The 23,287-nt window shown below is 45.8% G+C and overlaps 1 protein-coding gene across 2 annotated transcripts in view; it reads right to left on the minus strand.

Moving 5' to 3' along the window:
• Window positions 1-21,808, minus strand: part of GNAO1 (G protein subunit alpha o1) — a 141,256-nt gene extending 119,448 nt beyond the window's left edge. Inside the window, exons 1-2 of one of the 2 annotated variants that reach the window (XM_064387335.1) lie at window positions 21,231-21,804; window positions 21,099-21,141 (exon numbers count right to left, since the gene is read on the minus strand). In XM_064387335.1, the coding sequence (XP_064243405.1) occupies window positions 21,099-21,141; window positions 21,231-21,348 (161 nt within the window). In that variant the 5' untranslated portion in view covers window positions 21,349-21,804. Of the gene's footprint in view, window positions 1-21,098; window positions 21,142-21,230 lie in introns of both variants that reach the window. The other variant, XM_064387336.1, reaches the window with a different exon arrangement.
• Window positions 21,809-23,287: the final 1,479 nt, after the last annotated feature.

Consider the following 23,287-nt stretch of genomic DNA (forward strand, 5'->3'; position numbering starts at 1 on the left):
TATGGCACCTGCAGCTACAGACTGACCCAATATGTTTATTTACTGAAACCATCAAACCATCTCCTGCCACGTGCTCCACTCTTCCAGCCCAAATTAGCGGTGGCTCCACTGCTCCAAGTGGAACAAATGTCACTGTTGTGTTTCACTTGGTCTCCTGCTGCTGCTTTATTTTATTTTGGGTCCTGCTGCCTGTCAGGAAAGCAGCACAATCCTGATTTTGTGAAGTTCAAGTGAGCAATTTCACTTTGAAGCTGAACAGGCCATTGCCAAAGGGTTAATGACCATTTTTATCAGTATCCTGGAAAATTGAATCTTTCTCCCAATGACAAATCCTAAGGGCTTTTTCTGGCCTGTGTAAGCCAGCACGTATCAATTGCTGCCCTTCAGCTGGCTTGGCAGTGTGGGCACTGAGGGTGTGATGTCCCCTGCGTGACCAGTGCTGGCACACAACAGCACCCTCTAAGCAAATCCACCATTCCCAGGCACTGCAAAGGCAAATCATTCCACTGCTAGAAACCTTGGCCTCTAAAAAGCAAACCCATCAAAAGCATGTACTGCTTGCTTTACATTAATGGGATGCATTCCAGGCATATTTGCTCTGCTGATCAATGCGTTAAAAATCCATCCTTGGCTAGGTGTGCAGAAACACATCATCAGCAAAACAAGTCTATCTGATGCACAGGAAATTCTGTTAGCCCAACACAATCTCAGAATAGTTAAACAGAGCAAAACAACTTGTATTTGTGCTCAAATCCTGATGATGTTTATTTACTAGGACAAATATAGCTGAGGGTAGCAACTTATCAACGCTTGCTTTATTTCAAGAGCAAATTGCTGCCATGGAACCAGACACTTGATGTTTCCCTGCTATCGCCCAACAAAGAAAGCTCGCTTTACTGCCTCGGCTAATGACCAGCAAAGTCGCCTCACGTGGATTAGAAAAGTAAAAAGGACAAAAGCTTCGGGATGAAAAATAACAATTTCCCTTGCTTGCTTTTGTGATCAAACAGTAGGAAATTCACAGCAGAAAACTCTGCTTTGAAATAGAAAAATAATAGTAACAGTGAAAATAAATGACAAGGTCTTGGTTCTATTGAGCTTTAGTGAGCCTGAAAACCCACAAGTTTTGCTGCTGGAGAGTGTATGAGGATTCATTCAAAAGTCAATAATCAGCAGAAAGGGATTAGTGCCTCCCAATAACAGTTCTAACTACAAAGACAGTAAAAGGCTCAAGCAATAGCCATTATCTTACCCCTTTATACAGGCTCATGGCCCTGAGCTTCACATGTACCATGTTTACTATTATGGCAGCAAAAAAATTTGATCAGAGCAAAACCAACAAATAATCAAACAGTACCATTGGATAAAATCTGCCTTTGTACTTCATGAATTTGCTGAGCTGCTGCACCCCAGCCTGGGTTTCCTGGACTGTGGAATACGTTCTTGCACAGCCTGATCACATCTGCAGGTGTGCAGCAGACTCCTGCATGCAGGACTGTGCACTTCTACCCTTTGGGACAGACTTCCCTTCCTGTTCCTGGACTGACCAAAGTCCCGAACTCCCACACGTCAGCCAGGTGGGAGCAGACCAGGACATTACCAGTTTGTTCTGTACAGGCATTGAAAAACCAGGTGTGATAAGAGCTGTTTCTTCACGTTTTGCAGCACAAACAGATTTACTTAAAAGATTCATAATGTAAGAAATCAACTGGAAATGGAAAGTTCAATATCAGATTAAATTGCTTTGGTATCTCTGACACAAAATATTTATCTACAAGGTTCCCAGAGATGTCAAGGTCTGAATCAGTTATCTTAACACAAATCTACAGTTGTAAGTTCTCTCATTTTGGGTTTGAAGTCACACTTCCATCCTGGGCAATAAATGGCATTTTACCGCTGTTCCTTATGGCCACTGCCCCTTCAACTTTACTGTTGACATGTTTCTAGGACAAAAAAGATAATTAAAAGTCATTTCCATGCTTATGCATTCTTCTCTTCATGCTCATACTTGGTGAACTGGTTGGTGACACCTGGCCCTCTGAGTCCACCTTAGCAGCCACCCTAATAAGATAGCAACCTGAATTTAGTCTTGAGCATAAGCAAGGCACATGCCAGACCCTACTCTGAAGTGTGGTGCAGGCTTGCAGGGCACATTTGCTCCCGAGGGCTGATCTGCAGACCAGCTGCCCCTGGAGCCTTGCAGCAAGGATATGAGGCAGCACAGGGAAGGGGCACAGGATGGCTCTTGGAACAAGATGTCTGGCAGAAAGAAAGTTGTTCTTCCCTTATGGGCTTGTGTCTTGGAGGAACTGCCCTACAAGCCACTGGTCCAGAGCAGAGTCTGAGACATATTTCTTTATCCACTTCTTGGTTTTATATTTCCATGACTTTTCTGGGAAGATCAAGCCCCTGAAGAACATTCCCTGTGGGCCAGGTTGGGACAATTGCATGATGAATGTGTCATGCAAAGCTAGGTTAATGCTTCTGTGACACCTCTGAGAAAAACTCCTCCTGGTTTCCATACCTACACTGCTGCTGGTTCAGTGTTTAATGCCAAAACGCCTGGTTTTCTTGACCTTTAAGAGAATTCAGTGTAGACTGGTCACTGCTCCAAAGGGTTCCAGTAGTTTGTCTTTTGTTCATATGGTGTCTCTCAGAGGGGGCAACACACCATATGTGTGCAGTGTCTAGGCTCTAGGAAGACATGAGGACACTACACCAGCTGGCTTCCACTTGAATGTAAACATGTCACAGGGGTTGTTACAAGGAGTTGTGTAATAAAGAAGTCAAACTACTTTGGTGTCAACCAGCAAGCAGCAGCCCTTTTTGTAAGGGTGTAGGGTAGTCTTGAAAACCAGCAAGCAATGCCTATCAATGCAGTAGGGTCATTCATGGTCTGCAAACTGACTGGAGGAACCTCTTGAACCCATGGCAGGACAGATGGTATCTCTAGATAAGAAGTTATGAATCTCAGGGAAGGGGCCTTGTGGAGATCTGTAAGCTTGAAAAATTTGAGTCTGTCCCTATCCCTGTGTTTTTGTGTTAGAAAAGGCAGAGGGGTTGGGAAAGACGGGGAGTCTAGATCCACCTTAAACACCACCAAAGAGATGCAGACTAAAAGAAAAGATAAGCTCAACAAAGGCGCTTGCTGAAAACCAACTATATCAACAAACCCCAGCTCCTGCAGCTTGGTGACTATGCTGCCCAGTGACTCCTGTTCATAAAGGGCTGATTCTCTTCCCTTTCAGAAAACAATGTGTTCCACACACTGAAATAAATAACAGCCCCTCACCAAGGCCCCGGCAGTGTCAGGGGGTGTCAGGCTCTGCTCAGCAGATAACAAAGGCGTCAGCATGGAGCCAATCTCCTCCTGCCATCTCAGGCTGCCCTTGCTGCACTGAATGAAATTTTTCTCCTAATGGAAATGAAGAAAACCTCCAGTGCAGATAATCCTCTGTTACAATGGCTGTAGATTTGGGAAAGGGGCCAAGCAGTGTAAAGAACAAGCCAAATCTCCTTTACTTAAAGCCTGGCCTGAATGTGATAATGTAATGACTTTGATTGGGATGTTTCAAATGCCATTCATTGGGATTGACTTAGCACATAGATGATATCGGCCAAAATAATTAAGAACGAGGAATTGAACAGATAGAATCAGCTGACTCCTTCCCAAGAAAGCTGGTATCTTCTTCCAAGTAGTGGAGAGGACTACTTGGTTTAAACACTGCTTAGTCCAACGCAGGCAGCACCCTTTCACTTCCATTGCCCATTGCTTTCTGTAGAAGGATCAATAACTATAGTCTTAAACACAGGCTGAAGTCCCAGGAGCCCTCTTTGCAGGCAGAGTTCCTGGTTATTTTGTGCCTAACCTCCATCTGGCCACTGCTGGTCCCACTTTGCCCTCAGAACCTGATCAGAATCCCACTGAAGTCCTTGGGAAGATTCATGTTCATTTCACTGGATTCTGGATTGTGAGTTTCTTTTAGCAATGTAGGTTTCCAAAAGCGTGGTAGCCTTGGCTGTTGTTTAGCTTCTTAGTAGCTGTCATAGCTAACTATTACTTCTGTTTTACAGAAATAAAATGCAGCTCAAACTCTGATACTACATGCAAGCTTAAAATGGCTTTCAATTACTATTAGCAGGCTTTTAAATGGGATTGTGGTGACAACCCGAAAGAAGCAAAATACTTAGGGGAGAAATTAAGCTATTGGAATGACTGGTTATATTGAACATGCTCCTCACACAGCTGGCAAAGAGCAAAATAAAGCTGAAATAAATTGATGACGACCACATTCTGGAGGAATGGCAGTTTATCTTAAAAGAGAAAAGAACATTCAGCTTCTCTGCTAAAACAGCTTATGACACTGAGCATTTGGACACTTCTCCCACAAACCAGGAAACCAGTAGCAACCAGAACAACCACAATGGATGGCTTTCTATATCCCACACCAGAATAACTGAGCATAGAACTCATAAAATGAGTGAAAAATGCCACCATTCTGAATTTAGTATGTCCAATTAGCATCATTCTGATGGCTACAAAGAATGGAAGACAACAGGGGATTACACTCATTGTCTATTTCAAGTCTTCCAATAGGCAAATAAACTGAGACCTTAAAAAAAAATCTAAAAAAACCAAAACCAATAAACAAACAAACAAACAAACAAACAAAAAACCTCATTGGGCAAACTTTGGAATGTTTAGAAGGCCAAGATCTATTGTTCTGGTTGAATTTGTTACAAGCTCATGGCATATCATAGAGGAATATCTGTATTTGAAGGTTTTCATCTTTCTGGTCATCTAATTCAGCTCCTTCCAGGGAGGTAATTTATTTTCTTCACTGTCGCCTTTATTCACTAGGTTTAGAGATGAAATCAAGATGCATCAGCAGCCTTGAGCAGGGCGTCAATGCTACTTTGAATTTTCCTTCTCTTCTGTTTAATTGAATTTTCATTTGTATCTCCTCAGTTGTTTCTCCTCCAAGGCCTTTCCCCCCTCTCTCCCCCCTTTTCTCCACTCATCCATACAGATGATACAAGCATTTCTGGCAAGCACCAGCTGCAGATACGAGTTCTTGGCCATCTTCTACTTTTAGAAAAGCACCAAGAGCCCAAATAACACCAGTGCTTGTTCTGTGAAGCTTGAAGTCTGCTTTTCAGAAAGACCAGTCTCTTTATTAAATCCACTGCTCTCTCGAGACATATGATAAGACATGGAGGGCTGCAGAGCTATGCAGTTGTCACTGCAGTGGACAAAAAGCTGTGTCTGGGTTTACAGCCTCTGTTTTGCTGGGTCAGCATAGCCAAACAGGACTTTGCAGTAGCATTAAAAAGTTATTTTGAGATTTCTCCTCCACATTCTCTAAAAATTGCCCTGAGCTCCTGGCAGGCCAGCACTCCAAACACAGTCTAGTCACAACCTCTCCACTTCTGATTCGTTTGCCATCAGCATAATCTTTCTTTCAGCTTTCAACCTGCTTTATTAGACACAAATTCACTAGGAGGGATCTGACATGTAACCTGTGAAATCTCCCACCTTGAACTGGCATCGCTTCCTCCAACCACTTCCTTTCATTGTGGGGCCTGAACAATTCCATCTGTGGTTGAGGATGGTCTCTCTTGCACTGGAAACCTTCAGTACAGGAAAACACTCCAACTCCTCCATCCAAACTTTGATACAAAGGCTAGAAAAGATGCAGTTCCTCACAGAGATTCACCAGTCATACTTACTACTCCAGCTGAAAGTGATAAAAGCTCTGTTGTGCAGAGAACTGATTAGGAGAAGCAAGAGAAAATTATCAGACCATTGAAGAAAGTTCTTTAATGCAAAAACTACCTGCAGTTGAGTGATACACAATTCATATAAAAATTTAAATACTCATGCTTTTAAGTCATTTATGAGTAAACCATGCAGAACACTGAGGAATATGTAATCTAATAGAATTCTGCATTAGGACAGAGATGGACAAAATGACCTTTCCATGATCTACTCCGTCACTCACTGGTATAATTTCTGCTTGTAATTCATTATTCTGAAGCTGTTTACTGTTTTGTCTATGACAAGGGCGACTTCCATCAATGAGTTCTTGAATGTGCAATTCCTGGCTCGTTATCAGAGAAAACCGAGATTCTCATTTGAATATTCACCTTTCTTGCTCTTGTACACGGTACTTGATCCATCACTGAAAAGCTGACATTGTCTTTGGCACTGATGCTCTGTCAATCTGACATAACCTGAGAGATATTCAGGGTATGTTTTGCTACTTAGTGAAAAACTACAGCACTTCAGTCATTAATAATTAAGTGTGAATTTGCAATTGGATACAAAATCTGCTTCTGTACCTGTGTAGGTCTGCATTTATTTTTACACTCAGCACACTGCTGTTGGATATATACTGCAGGAGTTTTGGGCAAAGGTTCAGTGTCTCTCCATTTACAGTAAGGACCACTACTCAAAATAATATGTATTAGGGAGGTCTTCTAGGAGAGCATAAATCAGACATTAAAGAAAGCTTGCTTGTAACTGAAGTTGTATTGAAACAGTTTCTCTCCTTTTCTCCCTGTGTTTTGATGTTGGTTATGGAAGGATGTATTTTAAAAAGGAAAAGCACATTGTATCATTGTATCTTTTAGCTTGCAGAGTTTTGAGTCCTGCTTCTTCAGCCTCATCCAGGAAGTTAGTCTTTGAATCTTACCATGGAAAGAGAGCTTGCTAGGATCTCTCTTGTGGGCAATCTCTTATGGTTACATCCTACACTGTGAATGGGGGGTTGCCATTTCTGCTGCGAGCTTTTGCCCTTCTTAACAGCTCTGACAGCTCTGATCCTCTTACTCTTGGCACTTGCTTTGAACAAGGTTCACATAAAGATGTCGGTGTCCAGTCCGTGCATTGTTGTATCAAGCTGCTGTCAGTCTTCTGGATGACTGCTTAGCAAACAACCTGGTTTTGTTATCCAGAGCCTGAACTTGATCATGATTGCTTGTTTGACTCTTGCTTTAAAAGATCAAGCTCTATCACTTTCTGGTCTTTTTCACTATCTACACTAAGTTCTTGTCTTGCCTGGTGGTGTTAAACCTCTGCCAGGCTGGTCATTTCTCTCCTGCATGTTTGTAAGTGATGTAACAAGTAAACAAAACAAGTATTTAGGGCCTTAGTTTCTATTTCCTTGGGGGATAATGCAGGAACACAGTTGAAGCCAGTAGGTTACTGCTGCAAAAGGCAATGAGAGCAGTCAATTGTTCAAATTCAGAAGCAAGTGGGGCTTCAAAGAACACTAAAGAGCCTGGTGTGCTTTCTTGGTTTTTCCTAAATTCCTTAATCCACAGCATCTTCTTTTGGGGAAAAAGGTGTTTAAGTGGGAAGCTTTCTCATAAGGAGAAGAGAAAACACAAAACTTAGAGGGAAGGGATAGGGCAGGTTACTTCTGGAGCTTTTGAGAAGCTATGAATATGACAAATATCTTTCACATGGAAGACTTTCTAGCCTTGTTTATTTATAGTAAGAGCACAAAAGGTGTCCTAATGAAGCTGTGAACTGGTGAGCCCTTGTGAGACCAGAGGAGCACTGGGATAACTCACTGTCTGAATGGGAGATGGGTGAGGATGCAATTCTCTGTCTCCCTTTAAAAGGCAGCAGTGACCTATGCAAACCACCTTGAATATCAAGGTTAGGATAACCACATCAATAACAGGCTTTAAATGCAGGCATCAAAATTTGCTCCCAATAACATGGAATTTGAAAATGTTGTTCAGCATTCCTGTAATCAGGATTCTGTAACATTTTGGCACCTCAGGAGGGAAAGTTACCTTATAAATGACAAAGACTGTGTCTAAGGCTGAGGGAAAATGGAAGAGAGAAGTCTCCCAAGCCCAGGACGACTAAAGCTTGTTACAAAACCAGAGCGATCATTCTAGTGTGAAGCAAACCTGAACTTTGCATTAAAAATGTAAATGTGATTGAAATAGCATAACCAGATTAAATGGATTTGACCTCTAGAAGCATGAAAGATGGTCTAAATACAGTGAAACAGCAACAAATGGCTGCACTTTCCTTTTCACTGTGTTATGCATCACAGGAAATTTATTTAAACAACACAGAAATTTCAAGCCAGTGAGAGATTTGCATTTCTTTTACAAGAACTCATAGAGAAAATAAGGCTGGTTTGGGAAAAAAACACCCATCATTTAAGTGCCTAAAGGTACAGAAGAACTTAGAAACTGCTTTTCAATCTCGAATGTGATGATTTACCCTCAAAAATTAAGCCCTAGCATGCAGAACTAGCCAGGAGTGACTGAATCCTTCAATACAAGCCCATCTCAACCTTCAGTACATTGCTGCCTTAAGGGAGCATTTGACAGACATTTCTTTCTGAGATTTTGGGATATTTTTTTGAATTACATTAACTCATATCAGTGCCACAGTCTGGTTCACTGCACTGCCATGTATCACCATACAAGTGCCACCATACCACCACAGCTGGTAGGGACAGACACCACCACCAAAATGAGATGTTCGTCAAACCCCAGCTTAGGATGTAAAATGCTGTATGGAATAAATCCAAGAAGGCAACACTCAGAAGCAAAGAAACAAACCAAAGTGGTGTGAAGGGGAATTAGGAATGATAACCACACAGTCCCAGCTAAGCCAGGCTTTTTATGCACTCACAGGGAAAATTCTGCTAGTGCTGTGCAACACTGTCCCTCTGGTTTCCAACTAGAGAGGCAGATCTTCAGTCAACACTGCCATTAGGAACATTGAGAAAGGAGACTAACCTGGATTTTCTCATCATAGAATCATTGAATAACATGGGGTCGAGGTCTCTGTCCAGAGCAGAGCTACCATCTCATGTAGGCCAGGTCACACAGGTCCTTGTCCTGTTGAGTTTTGAAAATCTTCAGGGATGATGAGTCTCCCCTTTCCTGGGTCCAGTTCCACTTTTGCATCAACCTCCCCATGAAACATTTTTTTCTTATATATATTTCCATGAAATGCTTCTATGTTGCCTCTCATCTTTAACTGTGCATCTCTAAGAAGAGTCTGGCTTCACCTTCTCACCTGCTCTCTGGGTGGTGGAAAGGAGCAGCAAGGTCTTCCTCAGCTTTCTCTTCTTCAGCTCCCTCAGCCCTCCTTTGCTTGACCGTGCACCAGCCCAACAACCTTGGAGGTCCCAGTTTATCAGTGATTCACACCTTAATTTAGGAGATCCAAAACTGAACATGACATTTCAGATGCTGCTTTGTGAGCACCAAGTAGTGGGGGAAAAGGAAGATTTAGTTCCAGATGATTTCACACAACCTCATTTCTTGAAGTCATTAAACACTTATAAAATGCTACAATTAAACCAGCTCTTCCTAAAATCAGTGGTTTTTTTCCTTCTCCTTATACAAGTAACATGGCAAAGAACTGTGACTGAAATAAATTTGAAAGCTGGTACCTGAGAGCTCCTGTGGCAAAAGAGAAATGTATGTGGCATGAAAAAGCCCAGAACACAAGAATAATTTTTTTTTTCCTCCTGATCTTTTATTTTGCAAAAGGAGTAAGAAACAGAATAATATTTGGACAATGGTTAGACACACAGAGTGGCACTAAAACTGGGTGGCAATCAGCACAAGCAGAGATATGGTCTTCAGCAAGGCTCAGGTGTTAACCCAGTTCAAGCCCGTTGATGTTGATGTGCACAGCATTAGAAAACTCAGTTGTTCTGGGGTTTAGATCTGAGCATGAATGAAAGGTGAGCCACCTCCTAAACTTAACCACATACAGATCAGTTGCAGCTCTAATTTGGAAGCCCTGTAAGTCCCGTGGCCTCAGTGCAGCAGTGCTGAGCTGCACAGTCCTCACACAGCTGCTGAAAACCAACAGCAGAGTTATGCACGGAGTGAGTCTCCAGCAGGATCCAGACAATCATTCTGCTGAATGAGGAGGATTCTCCTGGAGAACAGACTGAGCAGGATGTGTCTGAGAGCTTCAGACAGGCTCTGTGCTGCACCACTGTGTGCCCAAGTTAGTGAGGGAGCCACTAAAATGTTGTGATTTGGTTATTTTAAAAATCTCAGTATATTTATCCAGTTGCTTTAGAATTTAAATACACCGCTTTGGCTGGGCTTGTATCATTGTTCTGGACACTTTGTAAGAACATTTTTCCAATTTTTTACTGGAAACTCTAAAAACCTATTTCAAAGACCATGAAGGAGTAGTGAATAAAATCAGAATTTAAATATAATCCTGTATATCTGTTTATGCCAGAAGGCCTCACCTATTTGTTTGATCACAGATGGGAAAATTAGTACTATTTGATCTCACTGATCAGAACTAAAAGTATCAGTATAATAATTCAATTTTCATGCTCTGTCATGTAGGAAAAACTTTATAATTTGTTCACCTAAATATAAATTTAAAATAAAGAGATTTCCTGAAAGTACCAGCAAACAGAAGTAGTAGATAAACAAAAACTTACATAGAAAAATAAAGGCTAGATTCTGAATTATTTACTGAACCATGACCATGTTAAAATTACTAATCACTATCTTTTTACCATTTATGGGCTCCCTTAGTGTTTCTTTCCTCTTCACATGTTTGTTGTTGTTGAATGCTTTTAATAATTAACTATGTTGAAAGACCCTGAACAGACATCACTATCACCACAGAAGATACAAGATTTTGATTTGCTATCAGTACCTGGACTCCCCAGTGCCAACACTGGCTTTCCTCTGCCTGCACATCCCACCTCACTGCAGAGGTAAGATCTGGCTGGTCCCAGCAACATACCTTCAGGGGAATTCTTATTAAGCACAAGGCTGTTGCCAGGATGAAGGTATTGGGGGCTCTTCCTTTTTTTTAATGTGACCCTGATGCCATCAGCCAGTGCTGGAGAAATGCCAACCCTGGAGCTGGGATTTGGCACCGCACTCTCCTGCTCCTCCTTACCAGTGTTTCACAAGGGCTCAGGGCACACAGAGAGATGCAGATAACAAACCATGACCATCAGCTCATGTATCTACCATCCAAACATCTTAAATGCACACACTGAGCAGCATCAGGTTTCCTGTTGAAGAACTGGCTGGACAGAAACCAACAGCAACAAGCTGACACAGCACCGTGGCTTTTTTTCCTGAGCTGTAAAAGCAGGAGGATATAAATTTATCATACTGCTAAATTGAGGAAAACAAGGGCATGCTTCTAGGAGCTTTCTGCTTTATTAAGTAAACATCTTCTCATTCATGTGGAAAATTTTTTCCAATTTGGCTAAATAATTAATCACCAAAGAGTGACTGGTGATTAATGAACACTATGATGACTTTTCTGAGGTGTGTGTTCATCATGACAATTTTCTTTCATCCCAGTGATTTGTGCTGGTGTTACTGACAAAATGTGATGATAAAGGTTCTTCAGTGTCTGTGGTGATACAGACATTCCAATGATAAAAAATGTGCCAATTTTAGAATTTACAGGAGGTGAAATGGGGTCCCCACCTAACCTTGGGAAGGAGCATCTATTGCCTGGGCATCAGTGCACCAACCTGGTAATGAGTGACCAATTTCTTATTCTCCCAAGGGCACTGTAGTAAGAGCTCTCCTTAGCCAGTGGAAAGAGCTGGTTTATTTGCAACAAGCTAAACCACCCTGTAACCACCCCTGCTGTAACACCCTTCACACTGCTTATAGATGTAAAGAGGCTGTGAGTAAATAAAAACAGATTCCCAAAATGCACTGAATCAAATACTCAGCTCTGCACTACTTAAGAAGCCAAGCTGATTGTGTTACACTTAAAACTCATTATGAGGATGGTATTTCTCTCCTGTGGATGAAGCTGAGCAGAAACCTTCATGCTGTGGAGGAGCACATGCCCTGCCATGCCAACCATTTAGAAGCACAGGAGAAGATGACAAATTCACATAGCTTTAGCTATTGCAGTCTGAAATTAGGGCATGCAGATCCACATTGTGGTGCCCTGGAAGTAATTTTAAGCTCTCACCATGAATTTTGGAGAGCCCCAGAGCTGGTCTGCACCAGTTACACACAAAATTCCTCCAGAAATGTATACATGGGACTATTTCATTGCAAGATATCAAAATGATATATTCTCCCTCCTTTGCTGTAAAGGCAGGAGCTGGATTACAGCAAGATCCAGCTGTAATGAATAAGAAGCACTGTACTGGCAGTGGGCAAACATCTCTATATCACTGTGAGACAGCACACACCACAGGTCTAGAAATCCACCTATAAAACTTCTCCTTTGTTACCTAGAAAATTCTGCTTAATGTCCATTTTGTGCACTTAGCCTTTCCTATACTCTTTTACTTAATGCCTTAAAACTGTAGCTACTAACTCAAATCAGCTCCAAGAGGGTGAGGATAAACCACCCAATTCTGCTAGGAGGTAGTACACATTTTTATCATTTAAGTGATATTTTCCTCAATAGAGGTCCATTCTCATCTTATTCCCTTCTGTAATGATTTCCAGCTGATGCAGAAATACTCCAAGTCTTGTACCAGACTGTTATGGTATGTACAAGTTGCTGTTGATTATGCTCTTGTAGACAAGAGAATTTAATACAAGTCTGAAGCTGCTGGAATCTCAAAGCATGAGTCACTGCTCTGCCTTTCAGACTGTTTTAAGCACTTTGGGGGTTGTGTTTCAGAGGAGGGACCTGCACAGAGACAAAATGTCCATTGCCAGCCTCCCTGCCAAGATGTAAGACTGGGGTCACGAATTCTCTAAAGAGGATATTTTCTTTTGGACAAGTGAAAGCCTGCTCAACTCAACTGAAGACATCCCTCATGGCCTCCCAGTGGAAACGTGGATCTCCCCATTCCTACACTACGTAGCTTAACACATGCCAAAGAGAAGAAAATCCCTTTCCTTGTTATCAAACCCTGTATTTCCTACCTGCATTGGGTCCTGCTTCTGCTGAAACCTGTTCCACGTTTTCCTGGAACACCTCAATCCTAAACAGTCAGTCAAGGGCTTTGTCAGAGATCACACCTCAAAGCACTTACTAGGATCAGCATCTCCCAGCCTTTTCCCGTAAGCAGCTCCTGCAACATGAACCAGCAGAACTTCTGCTGAAAGACTGCACAAGTTATCCTGTAACAAACAGAATGGATGATAAATTGTCTTTGGCTCCTGAGGACACAAGACCCCACAGATGGGCCTGATGGGGAGAGGAGGATTATTAACAGGCATGGCTCAAACTCTTTAGATTGCAGGAGGACCCTGTGTTACCCATCCCTCTTGTCTCTCTCTCAAGCTGGTGTATTCCAGCTCCTTTGTTTTAAGCTTACAGATGTTATACTCAGATAAAAAGTTTGCTGATGAACTGAAATAATTTTTGGTGACCAAGCAAAGCAGGACATGCCCAAGAATAAAGAAAAACAAAGTAATTTCAGCACAGCCAGTCCTTCCCTTTCAATGTCAAAAACCTTATTGATTAGCAATTGGAAAATAGGCATGATGTCAGCTTACTACACAATTTCCCGGGCTCCTTTCTGAGGGCACTCAGTTCTTTCTCAATTAACGTGAAAGCTGGGGAGAGTAAGCATTTTTACTGGTAAGTTAAAAATGCTTCCATCAAGAGTTTCATTCTAATATCACAGAAAGCACACAATGATTGAGTTTTGGATTAAAATACTTTTTTCTCCTTTTTTCTCAGCACTAGAAAACCATCAGTTTCTTTGCTTTGTGTAACTCAGTAACATTTTCCAGCCTTTTGCCTTTTCTGATTTTAGGCAGATTCCTAAGACCATCTTATAATCAGGACTGTAATCCTCCAAACTCCCTTACATCTGTCATTTTCCTGAATGCTCTTAAAAATAAAATGAGAATGATTCAATTAATGGTTTAGGGGGATTTTTACATAAGGCAGAGCATTTCTTCATCATTAGAAAATACATGGCACAAATCATTAGTATTTCCCTCTGTGAATAAAAGAAAAAAAATTAAAGCAAGAAAAATGGCTGTAGGCTTAATGTGCCAATGCCTTCCAGATCCTTTTGTTTCCTGGTTTTGGTTTTGTGAATGAAACATAGCAACATCCAGGATCCCACCAATTTGAAATTCATCACATCTCATAAAACCTACAGATTGAACAGATTATCATCTTCAGTGTAGGAAGAACTTGGCCCAAAGTCCAGTGAGCTCAAAGAGAGGATTTGGGGTCAGTAGCATTCAAATTTATTTGAAATAAGCGAGATTGCTGGTTTCCATATCATCAGTGCTACAAGGTATCAGGCTTCAAAAGTAACCAAGCAATTGACATGTATTTGATTTCCTCACCTTCATTTTGGGAATACTCAATTCTTGAGTACTCAGGCTAGAATAAGGTAATTTATTTTTTAACTTTTCTCTGAAGTGAGGAGAGCTGGAAGTTTTCTTTTGAAAACAAAATACACATCTAAACAAAGACCACCTGAAACCAGAGCTGATCCAGTCATCATCTGAGTCCAGGCTCCACAGAAGTAATTTCAGGCTCTACACAAACCCCCAAATATCAGCACCAGGAAAAGGGACTAGACTCTTAAACACCCTGGCCACTTGAATTGAAGGTTTTGGCAGTTCTTACCTGTTGGAGCTCCTCTTTAAACCAACATAATAAATAAAGGACCAAATCCCATCTGTCACACTCAGCTGCACTCAGGGTGTAACCACGGACTTCAGAGTGTAGAGGATGGGTCTGTCTGTGCACTGTGTATGGCTACTGCCTCATTGGAAAAGTTTTCTCCTTCTTCACTGTCTGAGCAGGAGTTTGCCAAACTGAGCTCTTGGACCCTGCACTTGCATTGTGCTTTCTGGCTGCACATCCACGAGCTTCAACACTCCTTTGTGATTTTGTATCCTGCAGATCCAGGAGAAACCAAGGGAGCTTGATACTTGCAGAGGCAGGCTGTAACTCTGAAAGGGCACTGAAGAAAACTATGAGAGTGTGAGAGGCTCCTGACTGCTCTTACTCTCCAGCAACCTGCTTCTGTCTTGGCCATCAGTGAAGCACCTCTTCATTTCACTCTTTCTCTTGACCAGCCCAAACAGAAGAGTCAACACACTGCCTGGACTGCCATTATTTGTCTCTTTTTCATTCTTCACCCATTTTGATTATCTTCCCTATATTCCTCAGGTAAGCACTCTGGGGAACTCACATCAGCTATGAAGTTGTATGCCAGACAAATGGGAAAAGACAGACTGAAGAGGAAAACCACAACCTTCTTTAATTTGTTACTTAATTCATTTGTCAATCTAATGTTTCTTACAACCTCTGGGTTAGCCAAGCCATAAAACAAAACAGATCCCTGGTTACATTTGTGCAGCAGATTTGTCTCTTTCTTCTGAGCTCATTAAAACAACTGCTTTCATCTCATTAGATTGCTAAAACATTTCCAACAGGACTAGATGTGTCATGTCAGAATATGACAGGCAAATTTCTTTTAAGGTTTTAAAACTGGGTTGGAAGAGGAGAAGCTATGCAGTTCACTGTTGTCACTGAAAGATATTTTTACTTTTATGAGTCCCTAAAACAAGAAACAAATTAAGAACTGTCAAGGAAAAAGAAAAAACACAAACCCAAAATGTATTCCATCTTGCCTCCTAATATTGCTACTGCTTTTCTCTGAAATCTCTCAGTCTAATAACAAGAACTTTAAATATAAAAGAAGGAACTATGGTTGTTAATGTTTTGGCACAATTAAAAATCCAAGAGGAAGGAAATAAACCCTGAAAACATGATTGCCCTTTGTAACTACAAGCCACAATGAACAGCCTTACTCTCCTCTGTTCCCAGCTCTTATTCTTGCCTGTTTCAGGGGCAATCTCCCTGTGCTGTGCCACTGCAAATTGTGGAACGTGACACCCACAGCATCCAGAGATGCAAGACAGCATCTGTGAAGGTGGGGAAAAAAGCTGCTGTGAGGGGAGAGCCCCCTCCTACAGCAGCTCCACTGGATGATCTCTGACACCCTGGCAAGAGACCCTGCCTTGCCCAGGGCGGGCACTGCCCAGCTGCCATGCCAACAGCCCAGAGCTGCCCCAGCAGGCAGGCTGCTACTGCTTTCACTGCAGGTTCCACTGCCAGAACTGCCCCACTGGAGCCTCCTTCCTGCTGGGTCTGTGTGCCAAATCCACACTTATGGCAGAGTGCGCTGGGGCAGATCTTGGGAGAATGACACAACTTCATTGGAAAGGCTGCAGCTCTTTCCCCTGCTTATTGAAACCCAGCTCAAATACTGCCCAGGTGCAGCCTGTCGCTGCCCTACTTTGGGCTTTAAATCACAGAAATCCTGGAAAACAGCAGGAGACAAATCAGGATGAGGATGGCTCGGCCTGACCTGGTGCTCTAGTGAGGTTTGTGCCTCTGGGTTGCCAGCTCACACCACGATCAAACAGATCCCAGATGGAAGCAGAGCCGAGTGGGGCTCTGCACCCCGTGGCAGAGGCAGAAGAGCTGTGCTGGGGCGTGGGACAGACCATGAAGGCACAGTTTGCAGCCCTGTCCCTGGGAAGATGCTGCAGAGGCGAAGCAACTCTGTGCTGTTAGCTCCTGTGGGGTGAAGTATTCCTGGGGGAAGGGGCTGCAAGTGTGAAATCACTACAGATTTGAGACACAGACATGCAGCAAAGAGCACTGAAGTGGGTGTTCACAGCACATCATTTCATTTCAATGGCATTTGGCATCAAATTGCTGTAAAACCAGTGGGCGGGGACTGCTTCTCACTGAAGAAGTTCATTAGATTATAAGTAATTTGGTTACATAGAGAGCAAGTAGAACCTGGGGCTGTTTTGAGGGGCTTTTTGAAAAAGGTCAGAACAATGTATCAGCCGACTGTTGGGACTGATGGCTTTTGGGGAGAAGATAGTAGATATTTCAAGATAAACACTGTACACTAGTGTATTTTTCTCCTGGTTGTATATTTCCATCCTTCTCATACTTAACATAAAAACCATTTTGTGAAAATGACGGGCACAGCAGAGAAGCCTATCAACTGAGTTGCTGCCAGCACTTCTGGTGAAGAGGCACATGGCTGCTCTGGAGGACATGCAGGGCTGGAAGCACCGGCATCTTGTGAAAGGGAGCTGGACCCAGCTCTCTGTGCCCAGCTCAGCAGGGGACAGAAGCTGCTGCTTCTGCAAAAGCAAAACCCAAAACCCAAACCCCAAGATTCTTCCTGTGGGCAGGTGAAGCCATGTCTCCTCTGCCACACCTATTGCCAACCCCTTGTTTGGGAAGGTGAAATACTGCCCTGGCTCACCAGCCAGAATGGTGGCTGCTGAGTAGGTGGCAGGACCTTGTTTTTGAAGCCATGCCAGCTAAGGCAGCCTCTCAGGGTAAGCACGATCAAACACTGAATTCCCTGGAAGCCTTGTGCTGATGGCAGCACATGGTGTCCCCACCCAAGCAGTCCAACCCTGCTCACCACTGGATCGTGGCACAGATTTCAGTGTGCTGCTAAGCAGTAAGAGATGGAGATATGCTCGGTGTCCTGCTCCACTGGGGCTTTTGATGAATAAGCATATTCACCAGAGTTTTAAGTCCCCACAAAAATACCCTAGAACAACATCAGTCTCTATTTCATGCTACAATCCAGGTATTCCAAAAAAGAAGATTATAAGTTCCAAATTCTGCATGTGCTCAACATTTATTCGAATATATAAGATGTAAAAAATGTTAACATCCATTGCACTCCTACATTGTGAATTTACTGAGATAGGGTGGTGTGAGTGGATGATGAGTTTCTCTTGTCTAGTAACTCTCACCTTCTAGCTTGGATTTTAAAAGAAAGCCCCAGCTTTCCTTGGTTACAGATGGTTTTTAGATTAAGCTGAGTGAAAACAGAATCTGGACACAGCCTGATTCTGAATGCTGTGGCACACTCCAGAGTCTCATTGGCTTGCATGGCACAACCATGCCTTTCAAAACGGTTCCTCTGACTAGCTTGGCTCTGACCCTTCATTTTCAGACATGGGTAAAAGTATCTGGACTAGTTGTGAAAAAATACAGCAAAATTAATCAGCCAAGGTGGAGTAGTCAAAGTGCACGGCTGAAGGGTGTCAAAACAACCATTGGTGCTAGGAAAAGTGTCATTCCCAGCCTGTGTTGCCACTGTTTAAGATGTACATTCCAGACTCCAGTTCCACATCTGTCATTCACCAGTACCTCTCTTTTGCCCAATAACCCCCCACTCACCAGTTAAAAGGTATCTTCAAATATTTCACAAAAAAAAAATACTGAATTATATTTACAAATCCTTATCTACATCCTGGCTACACTCTCAAATTACTGTAATTTCTACTTTTTCTCCTGCTACCTAACATTTCAAGGATTAACTGGGCAGTGTGTAACCTCTTCTAGTCCTATGTAACAATGTCTGCTCTCTGTTCCTTTGTCTTAGCATTCTTCAGTCTCTCTGTACAGTCCTGTGCTTGTTTTCAAGGCAATATCCAAGTGTGAAGCTGCTTTAGCCATTCATGAGGATGAGATTTATTATCTAGAAGCACACCAATAATACAGTATTAAAAAAAAATAGCACTCTTTCATCAAAATCTAATGAACATGCGATTTAATCTTTATTAAGAATTCATTAGGTTCTCAGCAAGGCTGTCTAATGGAGCTTGACCAGGTGAAATGCTAATGCCGACGTTATATTTAAATTAATTTTCAGCAGTGTTGGTTTCCCCGCGCCGCTCTGCGCGGCGCCCGCGGCTGCGCGGCTCTCTCCAGCTGCTGCTGCCGTGCTCATAGCAACACCGCTGTCCCCACCCCAGCCTCCGCACACTTCACTGGAGTTTCCACTCTCACTGATGCCTCCCAATTTCCAACACTGTAAGCCCATCCACCATAGCAGCTTCCTTGACGTTTTCAGATTAGGTACAAAGCTGCAAGCCTAGCGTGCCTTACTTTGAGTAGTTTTAATGAAATGCATGTATATATATACATATATATATATACACACACACACACAAAGCGGGTGTATTTCAGTCCTCAATACACCAATCTAGTGCAGCAAACAGGTTATTATCTTAATGTGATTTGCTTCAAAAAACAAGAGCTCTGCTCTTTGGAAAACAAGAGTGATTGTGTGCTTATTGTGTGGTCACTGCCTGCCCTCCTGCCTATGGGCTCTACGTGTGCACTCCACTGTTGTAGTTCTACAGCCTCTCCCTTCAACCAAAACCCACTGCCCGCCATTCCAGCATGCTTCTGCAGAAGCAATTCCTAGAGATTAAATAATTTATTGGTGTTCATCTGCAGCGACATGTCTCCTGATCCACCATCTGCACACAAACAAGAGCAAACCAAACCTACCCCACCCCAGACCCAAATCAAGCTGTGGGGGTGAAAGGGGGAAAAGCCCCCTTCCAAACAGTGAAAGGGGATAATCAGAGCCTCTACAGAAGCAGAGTACACAAACGTCAGTGGGGAAAGCCACGGACACCACTGTGCACTGGAGGCGAGTCTCCTCACAATGAGACCTCCCAGCCCCGCAGCGCCTTGGGAAAAGCACTGCCTCAGGCGGGGATGATGGTTTCATTGAACCCCCGAGGGGTGGGCACAGCAGCCACGGAGTTGATACAGAAATATCCGGGTCACCCGCTAAGCCACCCTGCCTGGAAGGGAGCTGGGCTGAAGGCCCAGATCTGCCCCCGGGGTGCACGCACATGCACGCGCACACGCACACCCACATTCACACACACTCACATATACACTCACACACACACTCATACACACACATGCACACTCACACCCACATTCACACACACTCACATATACACTCACACACACACTCATACACACACATGCACACATACACGCACACCCACATTCACACACACTCACATATACACTCACACACACACTCACACTCATACACACACATGCACACACTCACACACACACACACACACACACACACAGAGTCACACCCACATTCACACACACGCACACCCGGGGCGGCTACGGGAGCTCAGGGCTGCAGCTTGCGACGGGCACGGGCCCCTCTGCTTATTCCGGAGCCCCTCAGGCTTCTCCCCGGCCGCTCCGGAGCAGCCGAGCGCGGTGCCGGAGGGGCCCCGCCGCCGCCGCCGCCGGCTCGAGCCCCGGCCGGGCGCTGTCCAGCGCGCACCGCCTGAACGCCGCGCCGGGACCCGCCCGCCGGCCCGCGCAGCCCCGGCTCCCCGCGCCGGGACCCGCTCCCGGCTCCCCGCGTCCCATCCACACCCATCCCCGAGCCTCTTCCCCTCGCTGAGCAACCCCGGTCCCGGGGGGGCCCCTCCCAGCCACGGATCCCTCTGCAACCAGCAGCATCGCAAAGCGGCAACCGCTCCCAGCTGAAATCCAGACCCTGAACCAGCGCCCAGGCTCGTTCCGTGATGGCGCCCGCCTCCAACCAGCCCGTCATGTTTGTAGCGGTGGGAGGACGGGATATTTCATTGTGTTTTAATTTTTTTTTTAAAAAATGGGTGGGGGGAGAATAGTCGCACCACGGGTGTACCTCCACCTCTATTAGCCTTCCCTGCACCTGCTTTCCTACGGGGTGCATTTACACGAGCCTGGGGATGCTTGGAAGAGACCTTGCGGTGGGGCTCTTCACTGCTGTTTATTACACGGTTACATCTAATTAAACACAGAAAAAGGGTGTGGGAAGCCCCAGCGAGGAGCAGCGCCGAGTACCATAGGGAGACTCGGATCCCAGAGCAGGAGAGGTTTGAATGAGATGAGCGGCCAAGCTCGTCGTTCATTAATTAAAAGAAGAAGGCACAAGCCAAATAAAAGGGGCTTTCAGTGATAGGAAGCCTCGGTTTAAATCCGCAGAGCCGGCAGAAAACACCCCGACATTAAGCTCAACTGGCAGCGTTCGCTTCGCGGGGACATCTGCGCCGAGGGGGACGGTGGGCTGCCGGCCTCCCTCCACCGCCGCCGGGGGCGAGGCCGCGGGGCGCCGCTTCAGCACCAGCGGGCCCTGGACAGCGCCGGGAGCGGCGGCGCCGCGCCGCGCGGTGCCTGCGCGGTCCCCTCAGGTAAACATGGCGCCCGCGGCCCTCGCTCACCTCCGCGAGCCCCCGCCCCGCTCTCCCGCCCCGCACCGCCGCTCACTCGCTCCCCCCGCGGGACTTACTTCATTTGCTTCACGATGGTGCTTTTTCCCGACTCTCCGGCTCCTGTTGGAAGAGAGATGAGGTGGGATAAGCGCGGGGAGGAGGAGGAGGAGGAGGAGGGGGGCGATGGGGGGCGACCGGCGGGTTCTCACCGAGCAGGAGTAGTTTCACGTCTTTGGCCGCGCTGATCCCGTCCTCCTTCAGGTTCTTCTCGATGGCCTTGCTCCGCTCCAGGGCGGCTCTTTCCTCAGCACTCAGGGTACATCCCATGGCGGCGATGAAAATTTAAAAAAAAAAATGAAAAAAAAAAAAAAAGGGGAGGGGGGATGCAGCCCCCGCCGCCTCGGCTGGCTCCCGCGGACAGAGAGGAGGAGGCAGCCGGGGGGCAATAAAAGAATTAAAGCAAATGGCCGTGAGGCTCCGGGTAGCGCAGCGCCTCCGCGGCGGGGCTCCCGGCTTCCTCCTGCCCCTCTCTCCCCGCGCCCGAGCGCTCAGTGCATCCAGCGGGGCTGCAGCGGGCACGGCGAGCTCTTCCCGGCCGGGAGGCGGAGGCGGAGGCGGGGGAGGAGGTGGAGGAGAAGGAGGAGGAAGCGGGTTGGCGGCGGGGGAGGGTGCGTCCCTCTCCCGTGCTCCCGACTGTCGCTGTCCCCTCCTCGGCGGGCGGCGGCGGAGCCGAATGGAGGCGCGGGAGCGGCGGCGGGCGGAGGGAGCGCGGGGGCGCGCCTGGCTGCGCGCTCCCGCCGGCCTCGCCCGTGACGCGCGCGGCTCGCGCATGCTCGGGGCCGCCCCACCCGGCCGCGGGCCCGCGCCCGCTGCCCGCCGCGGGGCCGCGCGCTGCGCGCGGGCGGGGGTCGCGGCCCGGTGCCCGTCCCCTCAGCCCGGGCTCGGCCCGGTGCCCGTCCCCTCAGCCCGGGCTCCGCCGCCCTTCCCCGGACGGGAGAGGCCGCGGCTTGCGCTGCTGCCCCCCGTTCCCGCTGACTCAGAGCTGGGGTCTGCCTTGGCGGAGGGTCTAAAGGGGAAGCCGTACGAGGAGCGGCGGAGGGCACTTGGCTTGTTCCGCCTGGAGAGGAGATTGAGGGCAGAGCTCCCCGTGGGCTGCAGCTCCCTCGGGAGGGGCAGTGGAGGGGCAGCACCGATCTCTTCTTGGTGTGACAGGACCCGAGGGAACGGCTGGAGTTGTGCCTAGGGGGAATTAGGGTGGGTATTAGGGAAAGGTTCTTCACCCAGAGCGTGCTTGAGCACTGGAACTCCCCAGGGCAGTGATCACAGCTCCAAACCTGGCAGATTTCAAGAAGCATTTTGTCGAGGCTCTCAGGTACAAGGTGTGACTCTTGGGGATGTCCTGTTCAGGGCTGAGAGCTGGACTCGATGGTCCTTGTGGGTGGTTTCCACCGCAGGCCATCCCACTGTTCCGTAGGGATCACGCAGTGCAGAGTGCTCGGGGCAGTGACAGCAGTGTGGATGTGTGGGCACCGGGCTCCGCGGGCACTGCCCCGGGCACTGGGGGCACCCCGGCTCCCCCACAGCTCCTGCAGCCACACCCTGCGCCTGCCCCACCCCACAAGGCCGTGGTTGTGACCTGACCTGCCAGGAGCCCTTTGGGAGCTCCTCACAGTTCAGGCGCTTTGATCAACACTTGCAACGTGAATCGTTCGCGTGGTCCGTGCAAAGCATCAGGTTTCACCACCATGTTGGATTATGTTTTCCATCAGTGTAATTAACAGATGGTTTGGGTTTTTTGTGTTGCAGTGCGGTCGCAGACCTCACCAGATGACCTGCCTTCTTTTCATAACCATTCCATGACATATAACAGTGATTTAAGAATTCTAGTGAGTTAAAGTCCCATAATTTTCCTGGCAAGTTTTTCCATTTCACAAGGTTGGAAAAGAGAGAAGAAAACAAGTGTCAACAAGGAAAATAAAATAAATAGAACTTTGTTTAAAATGCTTTCCTACAGGCCCAGACAAGTCACAATATACAACTTTAATCCATAACATTGATTGATATGTGACAATCTAGCTATAAAAAGATCTAGAGAGGAAAGAAGTATTGAGCACAGCGAGGTAAAATGCATCAAACTAAAATGAGGATAATCAAGGATTGCTACCTGATCCATGGAAAGGGCACTGACCATTTCAGTAAACAAGAAATCTGCAAAGGGAGGTTTGGTTGTTCAGAAGTTGGTGTGAATGCTGAGGCTGCTGATTTT

This window comes from Passer domesticus, chromosome 12 (assembly GCF_036417665.1).
Source record: "Passer domesticus isolate bPasDom1 chromosome 12, bPasDom1.hap1, whole genome shotgun sequence".
Lineage (NCBI taxonomy): Eukaryota > Metazoa > Chordata > Aves > Passeriformes > Passeridae > Passer > Passer domesticus.